Genomic DNA, 27,500 nt, shown 5'->3' with positions numbered 1-27,500 from the left:
CTACATTTGCCCCGAAAATAGATGTGTAAATCAACTGCCCTGTGGCTCCTCTTGCATCCCAGTGATTTCCCAACCAAAATTCCCTCTTCACCATTCCCCATATGTGTTGTTTCCTCCATTAAAATGCAAACTACTCGAAGGCAATGACTTCTCACTCTTGTATTTATATTTACAGTGCCTGGCATATGTGCCTAATACAAGCTTTTGCATTCCCTCATTGATTCATCTCCACCATTTCCATAATCATTGGTCTCAAGTAAGAAAAGGAAGTGGCACCTCCATGGTGGGGAGCCCAGGCTAAGGCTGGCCACATGTCCATTTATGTTCACTACTAACTATTCCCTTGAGTCATGTGGTAATAATAAAAAAAGTAATCGTTGAGTAGAGGGGCTCCAGACCTTATTGAACAGAGGTCTCCCTGAGGAAACTCCATCTATCTGTGTAGATCAGCACCGGCTCTGCTGCTTACAGTCAGAGAGAATCCTAGAGCACTGAGAGGCTAAGTGATTTGCCCAGAATCACACAGCAATTATGTATTAGAGGCAGGGCTCAAATCTAGGTCACTCAGACTCCAAGGCTGGTTTTTGATTCACTATACTATACTGTTGTCATCATCATCATCATCATCATCATCATCATCATCATCAACAACAACATCCTTATCAACATTTAGATAACCCTTTAAGGTCTGTCAATCATTTGACATACATTATCTCATTTTAATCTCCAAACTGTTCTGTGAGACAGATACTCCAGGCAACATGATTTCCAGTTTTAAGATAAGGAAGGTGAGGCTTAATGAATCTACCCAAAATCACACGATTAGCATGTAGCAGAAGTAAGATTTGAACTCAGGCTCTTCCTGACTTAAGGCCAGTGCTTTTTCTACCATCTTGTCTCTTAGCACAGTAGAGGCTGAATTAATGATTAATTGATTAACTGGCTGTCAATTATCATTCTGCAGATGACTCCTGGAGAGATAGCTCTTGCCAGTGGCAACTTTACCCCTGTAACTCATTTTATCTTATTGGGCTTCTCTGAGTATACAGACCTGCAGACACTATTTTTCTTCATCTTCCTACTGATCTATGCCATGACAGTTGTGGGCAACATGGGCATGATGGTCCTGATCTACATTGACCCCCGTCTTCATAGTCCCATGTACTTTTTCCTCAGTATCCTCTCTTTCCTGGACATTTGCTACTCTTCTGTGGTCACACCCAAACTCTTGGTCAACTTTTTAGCCACTGACAAATCTATCTCATTCACTGGTTGTGTGGTCCAGCTGGCCTTCTTTGTGATACATGTGACAACTGAGAGTTTCCTTCTGGCTGCCATGGCCTATGATCGCTTCACAGCTATCTGCCAGCCCCTCCATTATACTTCTGTCATGACCAAGGTCACCTGCCTCCAGCTGGTGGCTACTTCCTATGGATTTGGTGGGGTCAATTCCATCATCCAGACTGGGAATGTTTTCATCTTGCCCTTTTGTGGACCCAATGAAGTCACTCACTACTTCTGCGACATCCCTCCACTACTCCGCCTGGCATGTGCTGACACTGCCACAGCAGGCAACATCCTCTATATTTTCTCTTCCTTGGTTACTCTTCTGCCTGCCACAGTCATTGTAATTTCCTATAGCCTGGTCCTGGTGGCCATTGGGCACATGCGCTCAGCAGCTGGAAGGGAAAAGGCACTCTCTACATGTGCCTCCCATTTCCTGGCCATTGCCATTTTCTATGGCACTGTGGTCTTCACATATGTCCAGCCCCATGGAAATGACAGTGGCACCGATGGCCAGATAGTCTCAGTCTTCTACACCATCATCATCCCCATGCTTAACCCTTTCATTTACAGCCTCCGCAATAAGGAAGTCAAAGATGCCCTTCGTAGGAGGCTCCAGGCCAATGTTTTCCCCCACTAACGCTTGTTGGGTTATGGAAGGAACAGGGGAAGTGTGGCACCTTCCAAAGTCCATCACTGCTTCACCTCAGTCCTCAAACACAAGCAATGGGGTGGATGGTAGAAGAGAGGAGAAATGGGCAAGGATGTTGAGTGGAAACTCTCAGAAGGAACTGTAAAGAGTAAATAGTAATTACTGAAATGCCAACTGAGGACAGAGTGGACAAATGCCCCACTTCTCTCCTTTCAACCCTCCTAGACCTATCTGTGACCAGGAGAGAGACTCTCACCTAATGGAATGAATTTCAGAAGACGGTATAGATGGAAAAGGATATTGGGTGGAAATTCTATCTACTCAGAAGAAACTGCAGTGAACAGTAATTACTGAGGACAGACTGGACAGATGTTCCACTTCTTTCCTTTCAACCCTCCAGAACCATCTGTGACTAGGATAGAAAAAGATCACTGTCTGTATTTCTATATAATTGGTTTCCTTTATCATCCTATATATTTGATATTATGCATCTAAAAATATTATTCAGTCACCAGACTGACTACCAAAGGGTTTCATGATGGAAAAATATGAAACGTTTGTCTTTGAACTTAGTACAATGTCTAGTCTATAATATATAGATACAATAAATTCTTATTGAATGAATGGAAGCTATTCAAACTTATGAAGCACCAGTTGCAGGTGGTAGCAAAAACTAGAGATTAAGGAATTCTCTCACCCGGACTATGAAACCAGATGAGATCATAAATTTGAAGCTGGAAGGAACCATAGAAATTATATAGTCCAGCCTTTTATTTTGCAGATATGTAAATTGAGGCACAGAGTGAAATGACAACAGTGGGAAGAAGCAGAGTTCAGACTGAAATCCAAATCCTCAGTCTCCACATTTCTGTGCTTCCTGTATTTTTTGGCCTGCTTTGTTTGAATTGCTTTGAGTATCTATGATTATAAAGCTTCAACTTGAAGTTCCAACTCAAGCAAGTTTTAAAAACACACTACTGTGTGCTAGGGTTAGAGGACAGCACAATCTTGAGCTGCCCTTTCTGGCTCAAGGACAGAAAGGGAATAGAGGCTTTTCTCTTTAAAAGTCCTTTCCTGATTGATAAAAAATACCTCCCTCCTCCGTGGAGAGAGGTAGGTGACAATCGGTGTAGAATGTTCCATGAATCATTAGACACTCTTTATGTTGTTTGGTCTTGCTTCTCTGGTTTGCTTTATTGCAACTGTTGTTGAGTCATTTCAGTCATGTCTGACCCTTCATGATCTCATTTAGGGTTTTCTTGACAAAGATCTTAAAACAGTTCACTATTTTCTTCTTGAGCTTATTTTACAGATGAGGAAGTTGAGGCAAGCAAGGTTAAGTGACTTGCCCAGAGTCACACAGCTAAGAAGTATCTGAGGTCATATTTTAACTCAGGTCTTCCTGACTCCAAGGCCTGGCACTCTATCCACTGCACCACTTATCAAGAAATAACTGTGGTAAAAAGAAAAAAAAAAGATATCAAAACATCTTTAAAATTAAGTATAATACAAGTGCTTCCTTGTAGCTGGGTTGAGTATGAAAAGAAAGTTTCCATGTACCTTCCAGTGCTTAGCACAGTGTCTGGCACATAAAAAGCCCTTAATAAATATTTGTCTGACTGATACGTCTGCTGAGCTGTAGGTTGAACTTTGGTAAAAAACCAACTTAGTCAACCTAAGAAGGTTTAAGACACAAATGAAATCATACTGTGTCCCTCTTTTCCCTTTTCCTTCAATATTTTGTATACAGGTTAGAATAAATCTTGAGAAAAAATTCAGAGCAGTGGGAAGAGCACTGAATTTAAAGTTGAAGAACCCAGGTGTGACTAGCACTTCTGCTTTTTCCTACTTGTGGTCAGCCTAATCTTCAACCAATCGTGGACTCCTCTGGATTTCAGTTTCCTCAACTGTAAGGAAGGGGGTGGGAAGAGGTGGGAGGGAGAATCCATTTGGAAGAAAGCAACCAGGATGGTGAAGATCTTGGCATGGTAGGCTTTCTTCAAGCAGGGGCTGGAAAACCACTGATTGGCAATATGGTAGCCAGGATTCTTGATTGAGGGAGTTAAGGAGGGCCAAACTTTGTAGGTATAGCATGTATTGTACATAAACGCAGCTCCTCTTACTTATATGGCCCCAGAGCTGGCAATTTGGTTATATAGACATATATCTTTGAAGCAAGAAGCCGGGACAAGGAAGTCTTTCACAGTTCAGGAATGTGATAGACAAACAAAAGTGTGTGTGTGTGTGTGTGTGTGTGTGTGTGAGAGAGAGAGAGAGAGAGAGAGAGAGAGAGAGAGAGAGAGAGAGAGAGAGAGAGAGAGAGAGAAAGAAAGATGAGATGAGATGAGATGAGAGATGAGAGATAGTAGATAGAGAGCTGGCAGACTTGTTGGCAAGTTGGCTAGTTTTGCTGAAACTTTTTTTCATTATTTTACTCTTCCCTTTTTATTTTTGATTACAATGTATAGCTTATTATGTAGGGAAGGAGTTGGAGGGATAGGAAAAAATTCAAAAATAAAGGTAATGTCACATCAAAAGGATAGCAATAAAAATTGAAATTTAAAAATGAATGACACCATGTTCTATCTATCTGCCTGTGTGTCTGTGTTCAAGTTTATGGCTTTGTAAATGCAGGGTGATCAGCTGCTCTGCACCAATTAAGTCCTATCTGTCCCAACTCCCTCCCATTGGGACACACCCAGAGTAGTCTCCAGAAGTTAAACAAAAGTCAACAAAAGCCAAGCAGCCTTTCCCGAACAGGAATTGTGGTGGAGGGTGTTTTACAGTCATGGTGAGAAGTCATACTGACTCATCCATACCACAGATCTCCAGGAAAAGAAATTTGGTATTCAGGTTAGGGGTGAGATGCAGCTCACACTGACCCAACAGGAGATTGATCTAGATACCCCAGACTGACAGCTCAATGACCATCAGCGAGTTGACCTAGATGACCAGATCTCAGGCACCTTGCCCTGAGTGACAAAAACTGAAAGAGGTAATCAGTGTTCTAAGCACCAATTCTCACTTCAAGGCCTTCTGCTCTTATCAAAGGGGATTACCCTGAAGCAGAGCAGGACCTGACCCATGGCTAAAACTTCCTTTATGATATTTTACTTCCACTATGTTGGCAAACACTCACATTGCTCCTCAGTATTCTCTAAGAGGTAGCTAGGCTTTTGACATTGTTGGAGAGTGGCCACAATTTCCCCACGTTGATGTGTACTAGGAGAAAAAGAGATGTCCAATAATAATAGTAAGACGTGATGATAAGAGACATTTGATAGATAGCTGATCTCAGAGAGCAAGGAAGAAATGAATTCAGATTTTACCTCTGACCCATACTGGCTGAGATCCTGGGTAAGTCAGTTCACCTCTCAATACCCTAGGCAGTTAATTTTTTAAAACTATAAATTGCAGAGCAGGCTAGAACTTGCATTGTAAAAGGAGTGTCCTCATCTGAGAGACCCTGATATCAAGTCCAGCCTCTATCCCTACAGGATGTTCATAATCAATAACTGCCCTTGGCTTTATTTCAAGTTCCAATCTCTTCCCAGTCAGTTGACGCTTAGTTTTGCAGGATTTTGGAGGAGTTAGGTAAATGGCTTCTGACTGAAGTAGAGAACCTGGGCAGGAGATCACTCTGAATAAAACTGCCTCTTGTTAGAAGCCTTCTTTATTTCCAAACTAGGATGCCTTCTAACTGGTTGCCAGGGAATAAGATGACGTTGCTACGAAGAAGAGAAAATACACTGCACAAGATGCCTACATGCCTGAGACGGAGCCTCATGTTCTCTGCTACTTCTATGGGAAATGATAATGCAGCCCCCGAAATCACACCTGGAAGAAAGCTCTGCATTGGCATCCAGTTCTGAAGTGTGTGCCAAGGTTTATAAAGGATTTTGCATATATTTTCTCATTTAAGCCTCCCAGCAAACCTATGAGGTTGGGTGCTATTATTATTCCCACTTTACAGATGAGGAAACGGAGGATCGGAGAAATTAACTGATCTGTCCAGGATCATATAGCCAGTGAATGTCTGAGGCTGAATTTGAGTCCAGAACTTCTTCAATCCAAAACTACTTCTCTGTTTGCTCTACTTTACTGTTTCTCATTAGTTGATCCCACTGGAATATAAGTTTCTTTATGATAACACACTAAAAATAGATCTACATGAAATGATGCAGAGCAAAACAAGTAGAGATAAGAAAAAAATATACGTAGTAACTACAACAATGAAAATGGAAAGACCTCCAGAATCCTCTGTATCTTAGCGGGGAAAAAAATTATAGATTACTGGCTCAAAAATCGTACAATCAATCTCATTAAAAATGTCAATGCTAACAAAAACCCCTATTGCATTTCCTGAGAACTGGTACCCACCTAACCTGTTTCTCCTTTGCATAGAGTATGTGAAGTTTTAAAGATAAGTCAGAAGATCACAGAGTGGCAGGGAGGGTGGTTGGAGAGGGAAATGAATACATTTAATCTAGCAGATATCACACTGTGAATGTTGAACAGCTTAAGAACCCTCACAACAGGAAGGCAGCTGACTATGGTGGAAGCAGGGCTAAATTGGAAATCAAAAGAGTTGAGTTGGGACCCAGGCTCAGTCATATACCAACTATACTACTTCTGTAATCTTAGGTAAGGCTCCTCTCCTTTCTGGATCTCAGTTTCCTCATCTTAAAAATGAAGGGGGTTCAAATTGTGAGGTCCTTTCAATCAATCAACAAGTCTTATTTTTTCAGTGCTTGTTACCTGTCAGTCACTGGGGTTATATAGAAAAAAAATAAAAACAACTCTGCCCTCAAGGAGTTTATACTTCAATCAGAGAGACAACATGCACATATAAAAGTACGTGCAGAATAAATACAAAATCTTTCAATTCAAAGTAGTTAGGGAGAGAGAGAGGGCAACTAGGTGGTTCAGTGGAGAGAGGTGCCAGGTCTGGAGTTAGGTAGACTCAGCTTCCTGAGTTCAAACTAGCCTCAGACACTTACTAGCAGGGTGACCCTGGGCAAGTCACTGACCCCTGTTTGCCTCAGTTTCTTCATCTGTTAAATGATCTGGAGAAGGAAATGGCAAACCACTCCAGTAGCTTTGCCAAGAAAACCCCAAATGGGGTCACCATGAGTCAGACATGACTAAAGACAATTGAACAAAAGGGAGGAAGACTATAAGTAACTCAAGAGAACAGGAAAGGTCTCATGTAGAAGGTGGTGCTTGAGCTATGTCTTGAAGGAAGAGAAGGGTTCTGTGAGCTAGAGATGAGGAAATGGATTCTAAGCAGGGTGGGCACATGGAATGCTGTGTGTGAGAATCAGAGGGAAGGTTAGTTTGGCTGGACCATAAAGTGAAGGAAGGGGAATAGTATATAATGAGCCTTAAAAGATAGGTTGGGGTCAAGGAGTGGAGGATTGAAAAGCCAAACATAAGGGTACATATTTCATCTTTGAAGTAATAAGTAGCCCCTTTGCCAATGTCATGGTTCTCCTCAAGAGTGAAGGACAAACAACAGCAACTGAAGGTTACTGAGTAGGTGAGAGATATGGCCACACCTACACTGGAGGAAAATCACTTTGGCAGTTTTGTGGAAGAAGATGGATAGGTAGATGAGAAAAGGAAAAGTTGCTATAGTCGTAAGGTCTCAAGTGAACAACTGACTCATTAAAAAATAAACTCTGTCACAGGATGAGTGCCTGAGCCTCAGAGGATCCCTGTGCCACCACTTTTGACTCCCTGACATGTCCGTTGTATAGATGAATGGCTTATTTAATTAAAATTGCTGTTTCTTTTAAAAATTCTTCAATAGTGCTTCATCTTCAGAATGAAGAATTATTGTTCCAAGGACAACTGGAAGCAGCATGGTGAAAAAGGGAGAAGTCAACAAGCACTCAGATGAGAAAACCCAGAAGTTGGCAGCAAACAAACAACTGGGCAGTTTCCAGTTCAGAAATTCAATGGTCACTTATGAAGTACCTGGCTCTCTTTATCCCCCTTCCCACCTTGAGCAGGTGGCATGGTCACCATTTTAACTGAGGAGAGCCAACATGAGCTTTGGTTCCCCCTCAATATTTCTTGACATCTTTCTTACCTCCCTAAGTGAAATGTAGCTGGAAGAATATTTCATATGTGCCTTTAGAGTCTTTACATCCCCAGGCCTAGCCCAGTGCCCAGCACATAGTAGGCCCTTAATAGATGCTGGTTGATTGATCAGAGGTCAGATTCAATAAGTCAAGATGGCACTACTTGGTTAGGGAACTATCATGGTGCCTACTCTTCCCTTTTATTCAAACAAGGATAAATTTTAGAAGTGTAAAGTTGCCTATAGCATCAGTGGCCAACACCTTTAAGATGTTTTAGTTAATTTTTCTCAGGGAATATACTTGGCTGGTGGCTAAAATTTTAAAAACTCAATTAAAGTGCAAAAATAATATGGAAGCCCAGGAGGACAGATATGCTATGCAATCTTCATCCCAACAGGGATCTCCAATCTCTCCATCCCTCATTACCTTATCCTCCTTCCCTTCCCAATCAATCAATAAACATTTATTAAGCACTTACTATGTGCCAAGCAAGCACTTGCCAGGTGCTAGGGATACAAAAACAAAGAATAAAACAATTCCAACTCTCAAGTTCCTAGTCTATAGGGTGAGATGCATATAGAGAGAAATATATATATAATGGAAAAAAAATATGGCATAATTAGGGAAGGAGGATACCAGCAGTTGGGGGTGCAGGCTCAGTCCCAGGAAAGGCTTTACAAAGAGATGCATTCTCTGAGGCAGAGGTGAAGAAGGAATGCACTCCAAGCATGGGGGAAAACCAGAAAGACATGCAGAAATGAGATAGAGTGATATATGGCAGAAACAGAAGGAAGGTCACTTTTATTAGACTGTAGAGTACAGGAAAGGGAGTATATAAGAAAGAAGGAGAGGTTAGGACTAGGTTGTGAAGGTATTAAAAAGTAGAGGAGCTAATATTTAATCTTAGAGCAATAAAGGGCCACTAGAGTTTATGATCCATAGGCAATTAACATGGTCAGAACTTTGCTTAAGGAAAAGAGCCACAGGAAGAGTAATTAGGAAGATAGTCATTTAACAAACATTTATTAAGGGCCTATCATGTGCTAGACACTGTGCTTAGCTCTAGGGAAACAAAGTAAGGCAAGGAAAGATGAGGAGGGTGGGGGGAGAAGGCTACGCATGAGTGACAGCCAGTGAAAATGAACAGAGAAAGGAAATAGAGGATCTTGGGGATCTTTGTCTTCTGTATTTAAACCATCCCTTGGTCTCCTTTGCCAGCTCCTCTCCATATCTAGCTAACTGTGGATGTTCCCCAAGGCTCTGTCCTGGGCCTCCCTCTTTCTTTCCCCGAGCTCCCATGGTTTTAATTATTAATGTCTTTATGCAGATGACTCACAAATCTATATATCCAGCCCATCTCTCCCAAGAGCTTCAGTCTTTATCACCAAACACCTTTGGTTTATTTCAAACTGTATGTTCCCTGGGCATCTTAAAATCAACATGTCCAAAAATAAAAATTTCCTCAGTCTCTCCCTCCAAACCAAACTCTCTTCCCAAATCCTCCACTTCCATTGAAGGAACCACCACTGTCCCAGGTTTGTAATCAAGTTATCTTTGAGTCCTTTGGCTCTCCAAGAGACTAATACTAGCTAACACTTTCTGTTGCCCTTGCTGGCACTTTCCATTCATCATTTTTTTACTACTGAATATCCCACTATTAGAGAAAAAAATGATCATGCTAATCCGGTTCTGTGTTTGATGTCAGCTGTATTGTTAGAAATTGGAGGATTGGGCAGTATGGAGAAAGGAGAAGACATGTCCAGGATGTAGCATGAGGCAGCAATGAAGCAGTGAGCCAGGACAATACTGATTTCTTTACTCGAACTACCTAAGTGCAGGGTCGTCCTGCAATATTTTTTGTTTACCAGCCAGCTTAAGAAGTAATACATAGAGAAAACTAATAACCAGAAGCAAGTAGGCTCCCTTACTACATTATTCATATTGTATATAGATAGAATGTAAGCTTGAGAACAGGACCTGTTCCAGTCTCTGTATGCCCAGTGCCTGGTACACTTCCTGACACGTAGTAGGCACTTAGCTGCCTTATGATGCATTGAAGGAATTGGGGATGATTAGTCAGAAGAAAATAAAGCTTGCCATGGGGGAAGGGGTAGAGAGGAGTGGGGAATATTGACTAGGAGAGCCTTCAAGTGTCTGAAGGACTAGATGTATTGTGCTCTGCTCAGTCCCAGAGCACAGAACTGGAAGCAATGGGTGGGAGTTACAAAAAGGCCTGCTTAGGTTTGGCTACAGAAAACTTCCTAACAGTTATCCAAAAACAGAATGGGCTGCCTAATGAGATTTTCAAGCCAAAGTTAGATGGATAACAGTTTGGATTGGACTTGGTGGCCCCTGAAGTCCATTCCAATTCAGGTTCTTTGATTAGATGAGCTCCAAAGAGGATGAGGGGAGGAGTGGAAATCATGAAGGAGGTGACATTGGAGCTGGATCTCGAAGGACAGATGCATACACAGATATATACATGCATTCAAAAGGTAGGGATGAATGGGCCATGTGCATATTTGGGGCATTTTCAAGGACAGGAAATAGCATAAACAAAGGCAGAGAAGAATTGGGTACATACTGTTTCAAATGGCAAGTGTTCCAAGCAGCTAAGTGGCTCAGTGGATAGAGCACAGCACCTGGAAGCAGAGACACTCCTCTTCCTGAATTCAACTCCAGCCTCAGACACTTACTAGTGACGCTGGACAAGTCACTTAACCCTATTTGCCTCCCTTGGTTTTCTCATCTGTAAAATGAACAGAAGGAAATGGCAAACCACTGTGTGTATGTGTACATATATAACAAATCTACAAGCCCAGAGGGATGGCACATCCTTTCTCACCAAGAGGACCCTAGTTCTGGACTTATGCAGACTAGTACCAGCACTCAGGGATCCTGCCCCCAAATCAAGAAGGCAGGCTCTTCTTGAACTCTGGGATTCATTTACATCCCTACCCTAAAGGAGAATTCCATAGATCATCTTTAAAATAAAACTTGTTCAGTTTAAGTCTAGGATCTTCCCAAAAGGAATGAACTTTGTATGAAGCAAAACAGGTATAAGACAATTATTTATTTCATCACAAAAGGAATGCTTAAAACACAAGACTCAAACACACACATTGATCTAGAATGATAGCATGATATCCATAATCCCTATTATGCTCCCCTAGGAGGTTGAAACTTAAGGCATGAAATACTCTGTGGAACTCTTCAAAGGCATTGTTTCACTTCAGCTCTGAAGCCTTTCTCAGTCCCCCTTACTGCAGTGCCTTCCTTCTGTGATTATCTAATCTATCTTGTTTATAGTTTGTGTACAATTGTTTATATGATGTCTCCCCCATTAGATTATGAACTCCTTGAAGCAGGGATTTTTTTTTCTTTGTATGCCTAGCAATTAACATAATGCCTAGACCCTTAATAATAACTTGTTGACTTGACTCTGTATTAACTATGCAGCTCTAGCAATGATTTTCTTCTACTAGGTAACCAGAATCCAGTAACTGGAACTCCTGCCCTCTTGAACTCAAAAGGTCAAGGCTAGGAAGATTCCTTACAGAATTATAATTGTTTACATGTCCTCAAGGAAGGAAACACAAAGCAGTTGACTTGAAGCCAGAGACCTGAAGCCTCGCCTAGAAAATCACATACATTCATTGCCATGTGTTATAGCCATCATAACTGATAGATGACCTCTCTCCTCCCCAGGCCCTTCACCCCCTTCTCTCCACCTCCATGGAAGTCCAAGGCAATGTTGTTCAAGGAGATGGAATATGAGATCACTTGTGCAGGTAGAGTGGTTTGCATTGGCAAGAAGTAGGCCACCTCTTTGTGTGAAATGACTGAAGGAGGAGATAGTGGCAGAAGGCATCCTAGTGGTATTACATGAGGAATAAAGCAGAGCTCTCTGAGAATGGCTTCAATTTTTTTCAGTAACATATGAGGCAACATTCTCACCTGATAGGGTGGGGAGGTTTATTGTGGGAAATTTGAGGAAAGATGGAAGTTTTGGAAAAACTGTTACAGAGAGTGGGATAATGAGCTGAAGTGAGTTCAATGAGGGCAGTGTAGAAAGATTACCTAGTAGCAGTGAGGGTCCAGTTGAGATTATACAGCATTAATTTATAACGGGCCCAGTCCGAATGGCCTCATTCTGATGGTATTATTCACCTTCAACCAGCAACATGTGTGTAGGAATACAGGTGGCAGATTGTGGGAGTGACCCAAAGCAGAAGCTTAGCAGGGAAAAATTATAAAGAGGCAAGGAACTCAAGAGCACAGTGCAGAGTCAAAACGATTTAACTAGGAGTAAGATGAGGAAAGGAAGAGAGTAATACAGGGCCTGGGAGAGGCCTGAGGGTTTGAAGGATTGGAAGTCCTAGTGTGGATGAAAGGTAGAGTTTGGTATGGCAAAGAAAACCAAAGAGGTGGAAAGTCAATAGATTATGGCGATTGCTGGGTTCTTGATCATGGAGGCAGTGCTTTTGTGGGTGATGGCATGATTAAGGGTATGAACATCTTTGTGTGGAGGAGTAGGTCATAGGAAATAAGTAGGAGGAACTGAGAGATTAGAAAGTTTGAGGGATTATCTATCTATAAATATGTTTAAGACCCTAATATGAGGGCAGGAGTTGGGGAGATATAAGCCAGGTACTGAACTTATTAAGGAAGGAATGTGAGTGTCCTAGAGAACAACTACCAGGATGTTCATTGGGCGGAAGATGTGGGTTGTATGGACCTCAAAGGGGGGAGAACCTGGAAGTGATGATGGGGAGTAAGGAATATTCTAATTTCCCCTCCTCAACTAGTGAGCCAAGAGGAATGAGTAAAAGTGCAATCAGTGCTGGAAAGGGTGGCTAGGAATGCTGTGTCATTAAGGGGAACGAAGTCTAAATGAGAACCAGAAGATGGAAGGAATGGAAAAAAAAATTTATATGAAATCACATTTGTTGTCTATTGAACGGACATCCCAGAGGGCACAGATATCATTTGGTTGGGACTTTCAGGCGGGCAGGTTGAAAGGAAACGAGAATGAGGAATTGGGTAGTGGCAGATGGGAAATAGAGTTTGGATGTTGATCTATAGGGGTTCAGAATCACTAGAATGTGTAGGTTATGACCAGATGGGAGTTTGTTGATCATTAAGTGAAAGGTGTCTTTCTTATTCCCTTGCAGAGGCTAGAGATCAAGCAGGAGATAGAAGACATGATCAGATGTTAGATCTCTCCACAGAACCCTCCTTACACTCCTACCTGGAGCGGGAGATAGGTAAGAGATGGGCTCTGAAAGAAAGCAAACTGCCCCTTCTCTTCCTGCAGGAGACTTATGAGCCTGCTAAATCCCTGTCAGCTTCTCCCACTGGTCTCTCCCCTTTGACTTTTTCAGTTACTGAGTCTGGACTGTCTGTCTGATCTCTGTGGTTTCTCATCTGTCCCTTAAGTCAGGGCCCTCTCAATTTACTGAGGAAAGTAAAATTTGCCAGCAATGACAAATGACACATACCATAGGTCCCAAGTAATTCTTTTGGTGCAGAATTCCCTGGTATTAAATTCTAAAGTCCTGAAAAGTCATATTCTAACTAGCTGCTGGGAAGCTAAGGCAGCTGCCATCTTTACAGTCAGGACTTTTGCTTTTTGAAGGGCAGAGTTCACGTCAATCCTCTTCAAGTACTTTATCTGAAGGACTGCTTCCCTTCAGCAGTTTGTCTCTCCTCAAGCTGTCTCACACAAAGGGTCCCTTTTTTTTTGCCCCTTTCAGCAAATAAAATGTCCATAGTAAAAAGAGAGAGTGAACAGTTGTCATAACAATATAGCTTTGTGCTTTAAGGTTTGCAGGGGACTTTGCATGTTATCTCATCAGATCCTCAGCACATTTCTATACTGTAGGTGTTATCATCCCTATCTTACAGATGAGGAAAGTAAGGTTGAAAGGCTTTAACCTGCCCAAGGTCACACAGCCAGAAGTATTTGAGACAAGATTTGAACCAGTGTCCAGGACTCTACTTCACTATCTGATTGCATTTACATAATTAAGGGCATGGGTTAAGTGCTTGCTGTGTGCAAAGCACTGTCCTAAGTGCTAGGGATACAAATAGAAAAGACAGACCCTGATATCAAGACGTTCACATTCTACTGGGGGAGACAGCACAGGGTTTCAGCTGCGAGTCTGCTGAAAAAGTCTTATAGTCTTTAAGGTACATTATGCTAATGTCACTTCATTTAATTAGGACAATATTACCTTAGCCCAGAGAAAAGAGACAAGGGCTTGAACTAGGGTGGTGGCTAGAGTGGGGAAGAGGAAGGCAATAGATTTTTCATCCCATTAAAAATGAACTTCCTCTTCCTTTCTACTTACCTCATGCTCCCTATCCTTCAAGACAGCTCAAATCCCACCTCACCTTTCTCCACTGCACCTCCCCTCACCCCTACTCCCCATGACTCCTCAGTGCTTGCTTCCATTTTTTAAAAAAATTATTTTTGATATTTCCCCAATTACATGTTAAAACAATTTTAGACTTTTTAAAGTTTTTAGTCCCCAATTCTATCCCTCCCTCCCTCCTTTCCCCCTTCCTTGAAATGGTAATCAGAAATGGGTTTGAGACTGGGTTTCCTTATCTCACCCAGGCTATTAATTCAATGACCATTCACTTGCCCAGTTCCACTATTGATTGGTTTGGAAGTTCAGATCTTCTGTTTCCAACCTGGGCTAGGTCACCCCTTTTCCTTGCCCTCTAGATGGGGTGAGGTCATGTGATTAGCTTTAGCCCAGTTGTAGCTCAGAACTCCTGATCTCAATCTACCAACCTTAGCTCCTCCAATAACAAATATTATAATAGATGTCAGTCACTATATCCATTCCCTCTCATCTCAGAAATAGCTTCCCTAGCCTCTTCCATGAGGTCAAGTTGCGTCAGTCAAGTATACTTGGTGCACTCACTCAGCCAAACGGCATCAATCCCCCATCATCAAAAAAAAAAAAGGAATTTAGAGTCCAAGGACTTAGATCTCAGTCTGAGCTCGGCTACTTCCTACCTCTGTCACTTAACCACTTCAGGCCTCAATTTCCATGTCTGTAAAAGAAAAAGATCAGACTATATAATTTTTATGAATTCTGCATGATTTCCCAGTCAGGGTGAAAGGAATCCTTAATCCCTAGTTTTTGCTACCACCCACAACTGATGCTTCTTGAGTTTGAATAGCTCCAATTCATTTAACAAGAATTTATATCTATGTATTATATACTAGACATTGTACTAAGCTCAGGAACAAAGGTGCCTATTTCTTTTGTATCATGAACCCCTTTGGTAGTCAATCTGGTGACCTCTGGACCCCTTCTCAGAATATTTTTAAAAGCATAAAATCAAAGCCATAGAATTATAAAGGATGCCAATCATATTGAAATACTTATAACTACGTAGATGTATTTTAATGTGTAGACCACAGGTTAAAGACTGCTGATCTATGGACACAAAGACAAAAAATAAGTAGACCCTACTTTTAAAGAGCTCATATTATTTGTGAGTGGACTGAGGAGTGAACACATACATTATATACAATCTTATATTTAATTTCTAAGATACTTCTGGTGGAGTGGACAACAGCAACTTTGGGGAACTATGAATCTTCCTTTAGGAGATGACACAAACTGCACTTTGAAGGAAACTAGGAATTCTCAAAATCAGAGGGCAGGAAGAAGCACGGGGCCTGGAGTCAAGAAGACCTGACTTCAAATTCTGAAGCTTCAAGACATATACATCCATCCTAGCCTATCCTTGGCAAATCACTTAATCTCTGATGGCCTGACAAAGGATCTACTAAGCAAGGAAATGGCAAGCCACATCAGTATCTTTACCAAGAAAACCCCATGGACAGTTGTGGTTCATGGGGTTACAAAGAGTTGGACACAACTAAACAATAGAAAGGCATGCATTTTAGGCATGAGAGTCTGTACAAAGGCACAGAGAGGGAAGGTCACATATCAGTGACAGGAGGCAGGCCAGTCTGGCTAAAGCAGAATTTATGAAGAAGGGTAAACCTAGAAAGGTAAGATGGAGACAGATTGTGAAGGGCTTTAACACCAAATGGGAGTTTGTGCCTTCTCCTAAAAGTGAGGAAGTTAGCTGTGCTTGACTTTGCCAGCTTTGCCCCCTTGACTTAGCTGCCCTTTTAGTCTAGAACATTCTTCCACCACCCTTTCAGTTTCCTTTTATTTGTAGCCTTTCCCTATTAAAATACAAGTTCCTTTATAGCAAGAACTATTATTTTGCTTATATTTGTACCTGCTGCCCATAGCAAGATGTCTGGCCCATATTAAGTACTTAATATTGCTGGCTTTACCACCACCCTAGCTTCTACCTATGATAGATCAGCCCTCAACTCTGATCTCGTTTCTAGACATCTTTAAACTCTACATGTCCCAAACTGACATCCTAATTTTTTCTCCTCAAATGCTCTCCTCTTCCTAGTTTCTCCAATACTGTCGAGGCTTCATCCCAGGAGTTGAGGTGCCTTTTGCCCCTCATATCCAATCTGTTGCCAAGTCTTGATTATATTTCCATGACATCTCTTGTATATGCTTCCCTCTCTTCTGACACTGAAACCACCTTGGTCTAGGTTGTCCTATTACCTCATGCTTAGGCTTGTAAATAGCTTTCTAGTTGGCCTCCCTGTCTCATCTCTTTTTCTATTCCAGTCCATCCTCCATTTGGTTCTCAAGTTTCTCTTCCTGAATTGTTGATCTGACCAAAACTCTAGTGCTATCATCTTTAGGATCAAACAGAAAATGTGTTTTGTTTTTAAAGCCCATCAAAACCTTGATGCTTCCTCTCTAGGTACACAACTATCCAGTGACACTGGCCTCTTTGCTGTTCCTAGCACCAGGCCTTCCAAATCCTGATTATATTTTCACTAGCTGTCCCTGGTAACTAGAAATGCTCTTCCTCATCTCATGCCTTGGCTAACTAAAATCTCAGCTTAAAATACACCTTTCATAAGACTTTCCCCACTCTATCCCCAACCTCAAACCTCTCTCCTCTAGGATTGCCTCCAAGTTGCCCTGTACATATCCTGTACATACACAGTAGGCATAGTAGGAACTTAAGTACTTAGTGGCTTATCTTCACACACACAAAATACTACCACCACCACCACCACCACCACTACTAGAGTTGTATGCACCACTTTCAAAGCCAGCAGAGTTAAGGAGGGAAAGGCAGTAGGTATTCTCAAATGGCTAGGGCTTGCTGATATATTTAAGAACGCATTAATGCCTTTAGTCATTCTCATTCCCTTCATTTGTAACAGGCCCTCTTACTGCAGGATTTGTATCTACGTTGTCATTCTTTGGCCATAGCAAGCCATTGTTATTACTAGATCTACGTTGTCATTCTTTGGCCATAGCAAGCCATTGTTATTACTAGATGGAAGACAAGATGGTGATTTTTGAGGATGCCATTAAAGATAAAAAGCTTTCAATAAAATGAACTAAGCACAATAAAAGCACTGGAAGACATTTAGGAAGCATATAATGGATCAAACCTAAAAGTGCTTTTCTTTACAAATTGAGTACACACTTGGCTTATCTGGAAAACTTTCCACCAATTTTCCTACACTGTGTACCCTTGCTCTGGGTCACTGCCACCTTCCTTGAATCATTTTCCTCCACTTGTGAGTTTTCTGGCAACCTTGGCCTCTCCACAAAGGGTTCAGTTAATACATGTACATGCAGATAGCGTCCAAACCCATCTATCTGGTCCCAACCTCTCTCCTGAACTCCAATCCCATCTCTTGTTGAATATAGCTAATTCTCAAAAATGCCCCAAACTGATCACCCTCCACCTACCCCTTAAAAAAAAATCTGCCCTCCCACCCAAAATTATTTCAACTAAGTACCACCACCTTCCAAATTACCCAGGCACAAAGCTTTGGAGTACATTTGTCCCTTAGCCTCACAGCCAACATGGCTCACAGATATTTGAGCTGACAGCAACACATACAGGTTGAATTAAATGACTTCCAAAAATGATGCTATCAGTGATCCATTGGACGCCCTCAAAACATGGACCTCAGAGGTAGAAAAGAAAGCTTCTAAGAAAGGGGTTAGACCTATATCAAATGGCATGTCTTCTCAATGAGGGTGGGTGAGGAGGGAAAAAATTTGGAACTCAAAAGTTTTAAAAATTAATGTTTAAAAATGTCTTTACATGCAACTGGGAAATAACATGCAAGCAATGTGATATAAAAATCTATTTTACCCTACAGGAAAATATAAGGGGAAGGGGATAAGAGAATGTGTGTGGGGGAGATAGAAGGGAAGGGCAGAGTAGGGGAAGAGGTAATCAGAATGAATGCCATGCTAGGGTGGGGGGGAGGGGAGAGGTGGGGAGAAAGTTTGGAACTCAAAATCTTGTGGAAATGAATGTTGAAAACTAAAAAAAAAGGGGGGGGGGGAATTTAGAGAGGTAGGAATAAATATGGATCAAGGACATTAGCTTAGCCTGAACATTTTCCTTCTGTATAGACCCATTTACAAGGCCAACCAACCAACTTGTGGTCAAATGAGTTCTGTACTGATTAGGTTACTGTTCTTTTCCTTTTCTGCATGATGGAAAGATCCTGCAATCTGTGGAAAGGAAGTGATGAGAACACCTGAAGCAGTTGTTACAGGAAGTTGTGTTTTTTAATGCGAAGAAAGGGAAGTTTCTAACCTATAAAGCTGGAATTCTCCGCAAATGATCTACTAGTGCTAGATGCAGTAACATAGTTGCCTTGCCTTCCTTCCAGCAGAGCTTTCTGTGGTATGGCCAATGGCAGGCATTTTTCCATCAAATGCTACTGCTAACAGGAAACTAGATACAGGTTTGTAAAGTGTAGTCTTTGAAGGTGAAGCCTACATCAGGCAGGTAGGTGGCACACTGGCCTCGACCCAAACTCAAGTTCAAAATGGATACTTGGGCAGCCTGTGGACAAGTCATTTAATCACTACAACCTTAGTTTCAATTTCCTTACCTGTAAAATAGGGATAGTAATACTCACCTGTTAGATGTTTCGAGGATTAAATGGGTTAACAAAAGGAGTTTGCAAACCTAAGCTGACATACAAATAATAACCATTATTTTATTATGGGGGGACAGTGAACCTTCAGACCTATGGAAACTCAGAAATCCTTTAGCTCCATGCTAAAGGTCAGTTAGATGGTGCAGTGGATAAAATGCTGGGCCTGGAGACAGGAAGACTCAGCTTCTTGAGTTCAAATATGACAGACACTTACTGTGTGACCCTGGGTAAGTCACTTAACTGCACGCCTCATTTTCCTCATCTACAAAATGAGGAATATAGAAAGGCATGGCAAACCACTTCAGTATCTTTGCCAAGAAAACAACAAATGGGTTCATGAAAAAGCAAACGTAACAGAAAATGACAACAGTAACAGAATATAGAATCCTCGTAACAAAAGTTCATATGATAAAATAAGGACTATCAATTTGGGGAAGTCAAGCCTTATTACAACTTTAACACAATAGAGGGAGATAGTACAGTCAGTTTGGCTATAATGTCTTGAAAATGTGAGTTTGTTCCAACATAATTGAACATTTATTTTGAGCAAGAGTGTATTTATACTTGTTTTCTTCGAAACATCAAGAATGCAGAAAACTACCATTTCACAACAACTCATAAGCTGCAACCTTTCTGATGTCTACTTCCATAAGCAGACTTCAAGTCTTTGTCAAAGTAAAATGCCTTATTTATGGTATATACAATTGCATATAAAATGCCATGACTATATATACCATATCATCTGATTGCATGTATACACTCATGGGCAACAGCTTGTAGGAATACATGAAGGCAGACCATGAGTAAGAAGTTTGGAGGAACCCTAGAAACCCAAGTTAGCAGTGGGCAGAGGTCTGGGCCCTACGTACCCTCAACCTTCTACCATGGTGGAACCAGGACAAAGCTGAACAGCAGCACAGAGTTTCAGACACCACCATTTATATTAATTTCTTAACTATTAAACATGCATAAAATTATTACCATTTTCTATTAAGTAATATCTTTTTTTAAATGTCACCAGTGAAGTCTTTTTTTTCCTTAACATTTAAAGTTAACATTTCCCCCCAAAAGCCCTGTCGTTATTATGTGATTTTGTGAACATCATTGCTTTTTGGGAAAGCATGTATGTTATCATATAACTGACTGTATAGTTATGAGTATTGCCTCTGGAGTTAAAAGAGTTCAAATCCCACCCATGTTTATCACTGATGTGACCATGGGCCACTTAAGGCCTCAATTTCCTCATTTATAATATGAAGGGGTTGGCCAGATGGTGTGAGGTCCCTTCCAACTCCATAGCTTTGATCCTGTAATGATAAATCAAAGTATAGAGCACATTTTAGTAAATTCACATTACAGCTCTGTTTTATACTGATTAAGGTCCCAAAGAAGTGACTCTTGTGACTCTTCTCTGAAGACCTCTTCAATAAAGTAAATTCCTTTCAAACAGCAAGCATTTTTTGAGCATCTGAGTTAGAAGGGCAGTATGTCAGATGTACAGGAGAATCAATTTATTTTTCATTTGCTTTCTGCTGCTGGAGCTATCACAGAAGTTTCTCTTCTTTACCCAAATGTTAGCTCAAATATAGCACATGCCTGCAATAATGGGTTTTGCTAGATTTGGAATCTTAGATGTTTGTCCTTAATCTAAGACAAGACAATGCTCTTGGCCTTCCCAATAAAAGCTTCATAATTTACCCAATAGTATCACGTCACATTTGAAAATACCTTTTAGAGGCCGAAGCAAAGCTGGGCTATCTCACACACTGATACATCAATAGCTTTTCCAAAGTACAGATTTAGCCAAGGGACTGGCACCTCAGTTTCTTTAGAAACACTTAACTTTACATCTGAGAACTCAGTTTATCTCTTTGCTCATTTCTGTACTAACTTTTAGCCTTTCGTCTCCTTTAAATATCTTCTCTACCTAAAATTAGGGGAAATGATCTGGCTAGCTACTATCATTATTCTCCTTTTTTCCATACAAAAGTGAAACAGTTGGAATCCTATTCATAGCCTTAAGGAGGAAAAATTTTCTATTGCTCAACCATGACCAAAGGAAGATAACAGTAACAAACCCTGAATTAACGTTTTGGTCCACTGAGGAAGGTACAGGCAGGCCTCTGTATTATTATCTTGCATTTCCTGATGCCTCATACATTTATTTGAACATATCTAACCAAAAGAGTCTAAACACTTTCAAATGAAAAGAATGTAATTGTTCAGACACGGGTTTCTGGGAACTCATTGCATTATATAAGCAGGACTGTCTAGATGAATGCAATCCAGACATGATATATTGCAAAGGCTTAAAAGCAAAGGTTTATCAGTAATTCTGTTACAACCTGGAGAGGCAATGGGAATGATATAAAAGCACTGAGAAACACCTGAGGCACAAGAGAAATAAAGAGACATGGTTCAAAGCAATGACTGAATTCTTTCACATACACACTTTAAAAATTTTATTTATATAAAAACCTCATTTGTTTTTAAAAGCGTTAACAAGAAAGAGAAAAGGGCACGGAGCAGAAGACATGTCCCATGGTAGTGTTTGGTGGGGAGGTGGGATTTTTGGTTCTTCTGGAATTGAGTGTTTAGTGTTTTATATTCACACAAAAAATTTAAAAAGGTCCCCAAAGCCCATATCTGTACTGATACCCACAACCCCACTGAGAAAACAGAAGAGCACCAGAGGAAAAGAGACAAAGGTGGAGGAAGAAGAGGGGACCACAAGGAGACCCAGTTCAAGCTAGGACCCACTCCCCTCTGTGCAGTGTTAGCAATCCTGGGGTCACTGAGAGAGCAAAAGGCTCCCCTCTACCAGCAAGGGGTGGGAAGGAAACAATGAGCACCCAAGCTTTAGGGCAAGGAAGTTGGGCACTTTCTGCCCCAGCCCAACAATCAACACTTGGGGAAGTCTTCCAGTTGCATTGAATGTGGCTTTGAATTTTAGTGAGGGAGGGACAGGGTTAAAAAACAAAAAAACAACAAAAACAAAAAACTGAAACCACATAGCAGCTGACTCTTTTCACTACCATGCTCAAATGCACTGAGCTAGAGAGGTGTAAGAGAGCCCAGACTTTCCAGAAACCCTTCAGAGATGATGCTGAAATTGGGGATCATGTCTCACAACTTTTCCCTTTCCCCTTTCAACAATTTAAGATTTATCCAAGTAGGATTATTGCTGGAAATCCCAACTTTCACTGCTGGGTGTAAGTATGTTAAGGCGGAAATAAAGGGTCATCTTCCCCCAGATCAAAAAGATAATTTGGGTCCCTCTAGGCTCTAAGAGCCAATCACTTGATCTCCCCTTAGTCTCAATGGGGAAGCAACAAAATCTAATTTGCAAAATCATTGGAGATGAGGCTGCTTCGGCAAAGAAAGGCACATGGCGGGGGAGGGGACCACCCCAAGCCAAAGGCACATGGGAGAGGCAAAACCAGGGCAGCCTTCCTACACAAAATGAGGAAGGGCAGGAGCTATGTACATAAAAATCCTTCTCTTGGCCAACCCCAGGGGAAAGCAAAACGAGAGGGGAAAGATAAAGGGTTAAAAGAAAAAGAAAAGAAAAAAAAGCTTTAAAGTTTCCCACCTCAACTTCAGACCAACCACCTTATGTACATTCCCCCCTGCTTGATAGATGAGGGAGCGTATAGTTGTTTTTTTAAGTGACCTCTTTCCCCCCTTCCACCTCACTCCCCCAAGAACATTGCCTTAACAGCACAGCCTGATTCCCCTTTCTTAGACTTTTGAAGCAGATTTGGCCATAACACCTGTGGTAGGATGAGGAATGAAGGGTAGAGACAGATTCAACAAGGGGTGTCAGCTACTCACTAACAGTGAGTTAGAATTAAAAGTCCTTAAATGGGCCCTGCCCTCGACATGCAGGAAGAAAGGTCTACTACTACTCTGCAGGATCCCTTGGTGAGATGCCTCTCTACCCAAATGGAATGTGCCAATGTTACCAACATACTTTGCTTCAAAACCAAAATATCCATTAGGAATAGGAGGAGAGAAGAAACAAGAATTCACTCCCTGCCCATTAAAATAACTTTCCCTTGCCCACCAAAAACATTTTAAAAAGGAAGTGTCGGTCAAAACACGAGAGCTTTGATAGACACCATATACACTGAAACCAACTTCTAATTCTTCCCATGGCTTTTTGATGAAGAATCTGAAACTTTCTTCCAACCTCCATACAGAACAAGCAGCTCTAGGGAGAGCTGGCAAAAGAAATAATCTGCAGCAGTTTCTCAAGGCAGGAGAAATTGAGGCATCCTATGCAAGTGACTGAGTCAGACTCCTTAGGAGAAACCAGGGTCAGGGAGGGAAGAGCAGGCATCATTGGAAGAGACTGGGGTTGAGAAAAGGAAGGCAGCCCACATAGGGCTAACAGGGCAGGAGGCAGCCTGGCAGTTGGCACAACAGTCCAGCGAGGGAGGGGGTAGAATCATCAGTCCATTTCACCACCAAAAAATAAAAGTACATATATTATAAACCCAGATGAAGCTTGAAACAGTGGTGCTAAATCTTCTGCTGTAGAAAAAAAAGAGAGAGAAGAAGACGTTTAAAAGGTTGGTAGTGAATAAGCCAAGAAGATGTAAATCTGGAGAAAAGACAGTAGCAGACAACGGAGGGTCAGATCCCCAGCTCAATGTCCCAGCCTCCCAGCAGCATGATCATCACAGAATCCCCAAAGACCCATTATGGTCAGTCATTCGTTGGTCAAATCTGATCAGTTTGATTGACCCACTGCTGGCACACAAAGGCCTGATTTGAGAAGGACCTCATGTGTGGTTGAAGGACATACCATGGGGGGATAAGACAACTGGTCCCCCTCATCATCCATAACCAAACCATCCAACTCTTCCTCCAGTGATTCCTGCCCTTCCTCCTGCTGTAAACACATGCAATTTGTTAGTACAGAGTGGGGTGACAGAGAACCATGTTAGTGTGTGCCAAACCCTAAGGAGGTTTCAGAACTTCTGAAATGAGCAGTAATAGAACAGAAAGAGAGGGATGAACTTTCAGAAAATGGTAGTGGCAGACAGAGGGGAAGCATATGGGATATGAATATCAACAGATGAAAGTGGAGTTAGTCATAGCAAAAACGTGCTTGCAGTAATCTTTTCCTCATCTTCAATATCTCAGAGGGTCCAAGAAAGGTCAAAATGAATAAAAGCAGCTCTCTTTTCTCAAAGAGCTTACTAAATCGAAGGGTTTGGTGAGTGTGCACTAAAACAAACAACAACAACAAAAAAAGCCCTCCCTAGAGGCATAAAAAACAAAGTCAGACTAGAGGGGCTACAGGATTGAAGAAACAGTTACCATTAAGGGTGTTCCTTTCAATGGTTCCATTTCACCCAAGTCCCCAGATCGGTCCAGTGTCCTATTGTGGTCTCCCCTCTCATTCAATGTGGCATAATTATCTGACAGAAAAATCATACACAAATGTAACATCCCCAGCCAGTACTTAATCAAATACTCATCAGGCCTATGTGTCCTATGCTAAGCAAATATAGACTGTCTCTGCCCTCATTTAGCTCAAAATATATTTAGGAAAAAAAGACTACCTTGATTTAACAATCACTATTTAATTATTATTTACTGTCTTGTATTATTTTCTAAATTACTTATTGTAGACTATAAATGTGATAGTAGTCAGTAGTTAAGGGCAAGTCACAGATTACTTCCTGGAGAAAGAACTTGAAGAGTGGTATATGAATATAATCTGGCTAGGCAAAGAGCATGAAGCAGGGGTACTGACTGAGGAAAAGCAAAATTTGATGTACACATTACAATAAAAATGGGAAATGAGAATGGTCAGGGAGAATGAAATCAGCCATGACTCTTAAAAACTGGGCAAATTAGATTAAATTTTATACTACTAACAATTAAGATGTAAAGTTCCCCATAGTCAAACCAATTGGGAGCAGAAAGGGTAAAATTATAAAAAGAGTATAGAGCTAGATAGCATCCCCCAACCCTGATGAGAACCTGCTTTCCTTATATGGGAGAGTTATAAACAAGCATCTTACCTGATGATTTGGTATTTGGACCCATGCTGCTCATCTGAATTTCCTCCCGGTCAGGTTTTTTATCTAAATAAAGTCAAAGCATGGCATGTCAAAAGCCAAACACTGAGCACCCTTATTTCTAGCTGTCATTTTTTTCTTTATTAAATATAAAAACTTAACATTAAACCTTGACACAACCGTCTAAATATTCTTAGTAACTATCAAATTTCTGTTAAGAGGTTGATATGCAAGATCTATAAACCATTAGTAAGTGGTCAAAGGATATGAAGAGTACTCAAAAGAACTATCAAAACCTATTAACCACTTGAAATAATAATCCACACCACTAATAAAATAAGTGTAAATCAAAACAACTCTGAGGTTTTACCTAGCACTCTGCAAACTAGCACAGATTCAAAAAATGACAAGACTACTGCAGAAATTGTGGGAAGATAGTCACACTGGTACATTGTAAGTGGTACTATGAATCAGTGCTACCATCCTGGAAAGCAATTTGGAATCACTCAAATAAAGTAACTAAAATGTCCATTCTTTGACTCAGAGATTCTATTTCTAGGCTTATACCCCAAAGAGGTCACTTATAAGAAAATCTTTAATACATACCAAAATATTTTTAGCGGTACTTTTTGAGATGGCAAAGAACTGGAAAGAAAGTAGATGCCTACTGATTGGGAAATGCCTAAACATACTGTAGTATATATGAATGTAATGGAATAGTATTGTGCCATAAAAAAAACTAACATGATAAATAGACAAAACACGAAAAAACCTATATGAACTAGTACAAAGTAAGCAGAGTCAAGAAGATATATGCAATGACTATGGAACAATTTAAACAGAAAAGACTGCCCTACACCAAAAAAGTGAATGTTACAAAATTATCAAAAACAAACACATCTCAAAAGAAGAGATGAGAAAATACTCCCACAATCCATTCCTTTGCAGAGGCTGGAGGTCAACAAGTGTTGCACATATTTCCAGACTTTTCTGATGTATTCATCAGCCATACTGATTTTTTTTTTGTCTTTAAAAAACACTTTGTTACATGGGATGGCTCACTGAAAGGACCAGGAAAAGGGTTAGTAAGGGAAACTACCGCTGAGAAAAACAATAAAAGACCAATAAAAAACTTAATTTAAAACAGAAATTATTTAGATCCAACACTTTAAGGGTATGTTCCCAGGAAGAGAATTAGAGTCAAAATCTATTTTTGTCATTTTCATTGAGAATTTCTAGGTTCTTCACAAAAATTTCTGCAAGTTTGAAATTCCACCAATAATGAATGAAAATACATGTTTCTTTATAGCCTTATCAGCTAAAGTTTTTTTGGCTATACTTTCATCAATTTGATGATGTGAGATTGTATATCAAGGTTGTTTCAACTTGTACCTCTGATTATTAGTGAAGGTTACTGTGTTTCCAAATGATAATCTTATGTTTCTTCTTTTTTCCCCGGTGACCATTTATCCATTATGGATAAATCCATTATGGGTATTGTACCATAAGTGACTATCATTTTTATTCACATGGAAACAGCCTTTACTGCAGCTTAAAAGGACTCAGGTAAAGGATAAAGAAATTCCAGGTTAATTAGTTTCCCACTCAAAAAAAAAAATGCATTAATTCATGAAGCACACTAGCAAAAGGGGGTTCTATAAATCTAGGATTAAACCATCTTGGGGTCACTAAGAGATGTCAACCAGGAGAACCAATAGTTTCTTCTTCATAAAAATGGTAATTCATAAGGACAAACATGTTTGTGTCAAGCTAATTCTCTAGTCACCCAACCTTCTGCAAAAGATTCAGTTTTTAAGCAAACAACAAAATGAATAAAGATAGTTTGGACTGCCCAGAAAAAAGGTGTACTATTTTGTAATGAAAAAGCACCCTGAAAAACAGTATGAATAGATTGGGGATGGGTAGGCGGTATTATTTATCTTACCTGATTTTTGGTTTCTGTCAATAAGAGGGAGGGTGCTATCATCATAAGACTGGCTGCTTTGGCTTCGAGAAGCATTATTTAGATTGACCTGGAGACAAGTGTACAATACATAGTTAAACGTCTGAGTTTACAGTACCATCATGTCCTCTGTAGCACTATTCCCAAATCTAACTGAACTTAATCAAAATCACAAATAAGTAGGGAAATTAGCAGACCAAACAGCAAAACTATTCATTACAATAAGATAAATTAATAAGGGTGGCAGCGATATAATGGTATCCATAAAAAATTTGATTAAAGTTTCAATGACTACTTTTATGACCTAAATGGAATTCTTATCTGCAGAGTAATAAACAGCTTTCTAGAACTGCAAGTTAAAAAACAAGACTTAACCCACTTTTTCATTTCCTCTACTGTAACAGGGACATTGTTTAATGGAAGAAAT

At 40.6% G+C, this 27,500-nt stretch overlaps 2 protein-coding genes across 15 annotated transcripts in view; one reads left to right on the top strand and one right to left on the bottom strand.

Annotated features, from left to right (window-relative positions):
• The first annotated feature begins 964 nt into the window (after window positions 1–964).
• Window positions 965–1,924, top strand: LOC140522048 (olfactory receptor 5J3-like). The gene has a single exon (XM_072637097.1). The coding sequence runs from the start codon at window positions 965–967 to the stop codon at window positions 1,922–1,924; it is 960 nt and encodes a 319-aa protein (XP_072493198.1).
• A 19,582-nt stretch (window positions 1,925–21,506) lies between these two features.
• Window positions 21,507–27,500, bottom strand: part of CTNND1 (catenin delta 1) — a 52,659-nt gene continuing 46,665 nt past the window's right edge. For 10 of the 14 annotated variants that reach the window (XM_072638676.1, XM_072638673.1, XM_072638679.1 and 7 more), the window contains 5 exons: window positions 27,056–27,143; window positions 25,114–25,176; window positions 24,404–24,504; window positions 23,886–23,972; window positions 21,507–23,611 (listed from right to left, as the gene is read on the bottom strand). In XM_072638676.1, coding sequence (XP_072494777.1) covers window positions 23,600–23,611; window positions 23,886–23,972; window positions 24,404–24,504; window positions 25,114–25,176; window positions 27,056–27,143 — 351 coding nt within the window. In that variant the 3' untranslated portion in view covers window positions 21,507–23,599. The remainder of the gene's footprint in view (window positions 23,612–23,885; window positions 23,973–24,403; window positions 24,505–25,113; window positions 25,177–27,055; window positions 27,144–27,500) is intronic. The other 4 variants (XM_072638680.1, XM_072638682.1, XM_072638678.1 and 1 more) reach the window with 3 other exon arrangements.

Source organism: Notamacropus eugenii, chromosome 2 (genome assembly GCF_028372415.1).
Source record: "Notamacropus eugenii isolate mMacEug1 chromosome 2, mMacEug1.pri_v2, whole genome shotgun sequence".
In the NCBI taxonomy this organism is placed as follows: domain Eukaryota; kingdom Metazoa; phylum Chordata; class Mammalia; order Diprotodontia; family Macropodidae; genus Notamacropus; species Notamacropus eugenii.
This window is presented reverse-complemented; position numbering and strand designations above follow the sequence as displayed.

Coding starts and splice junctions, on each gene's coding strand:
- LOC140522048 (XM_072637097.1), top strand. CDS start 965: ATGACTCCTGGAGAGATAGCTCTTGCCAGTGGCAACTTTACCCCTGTA.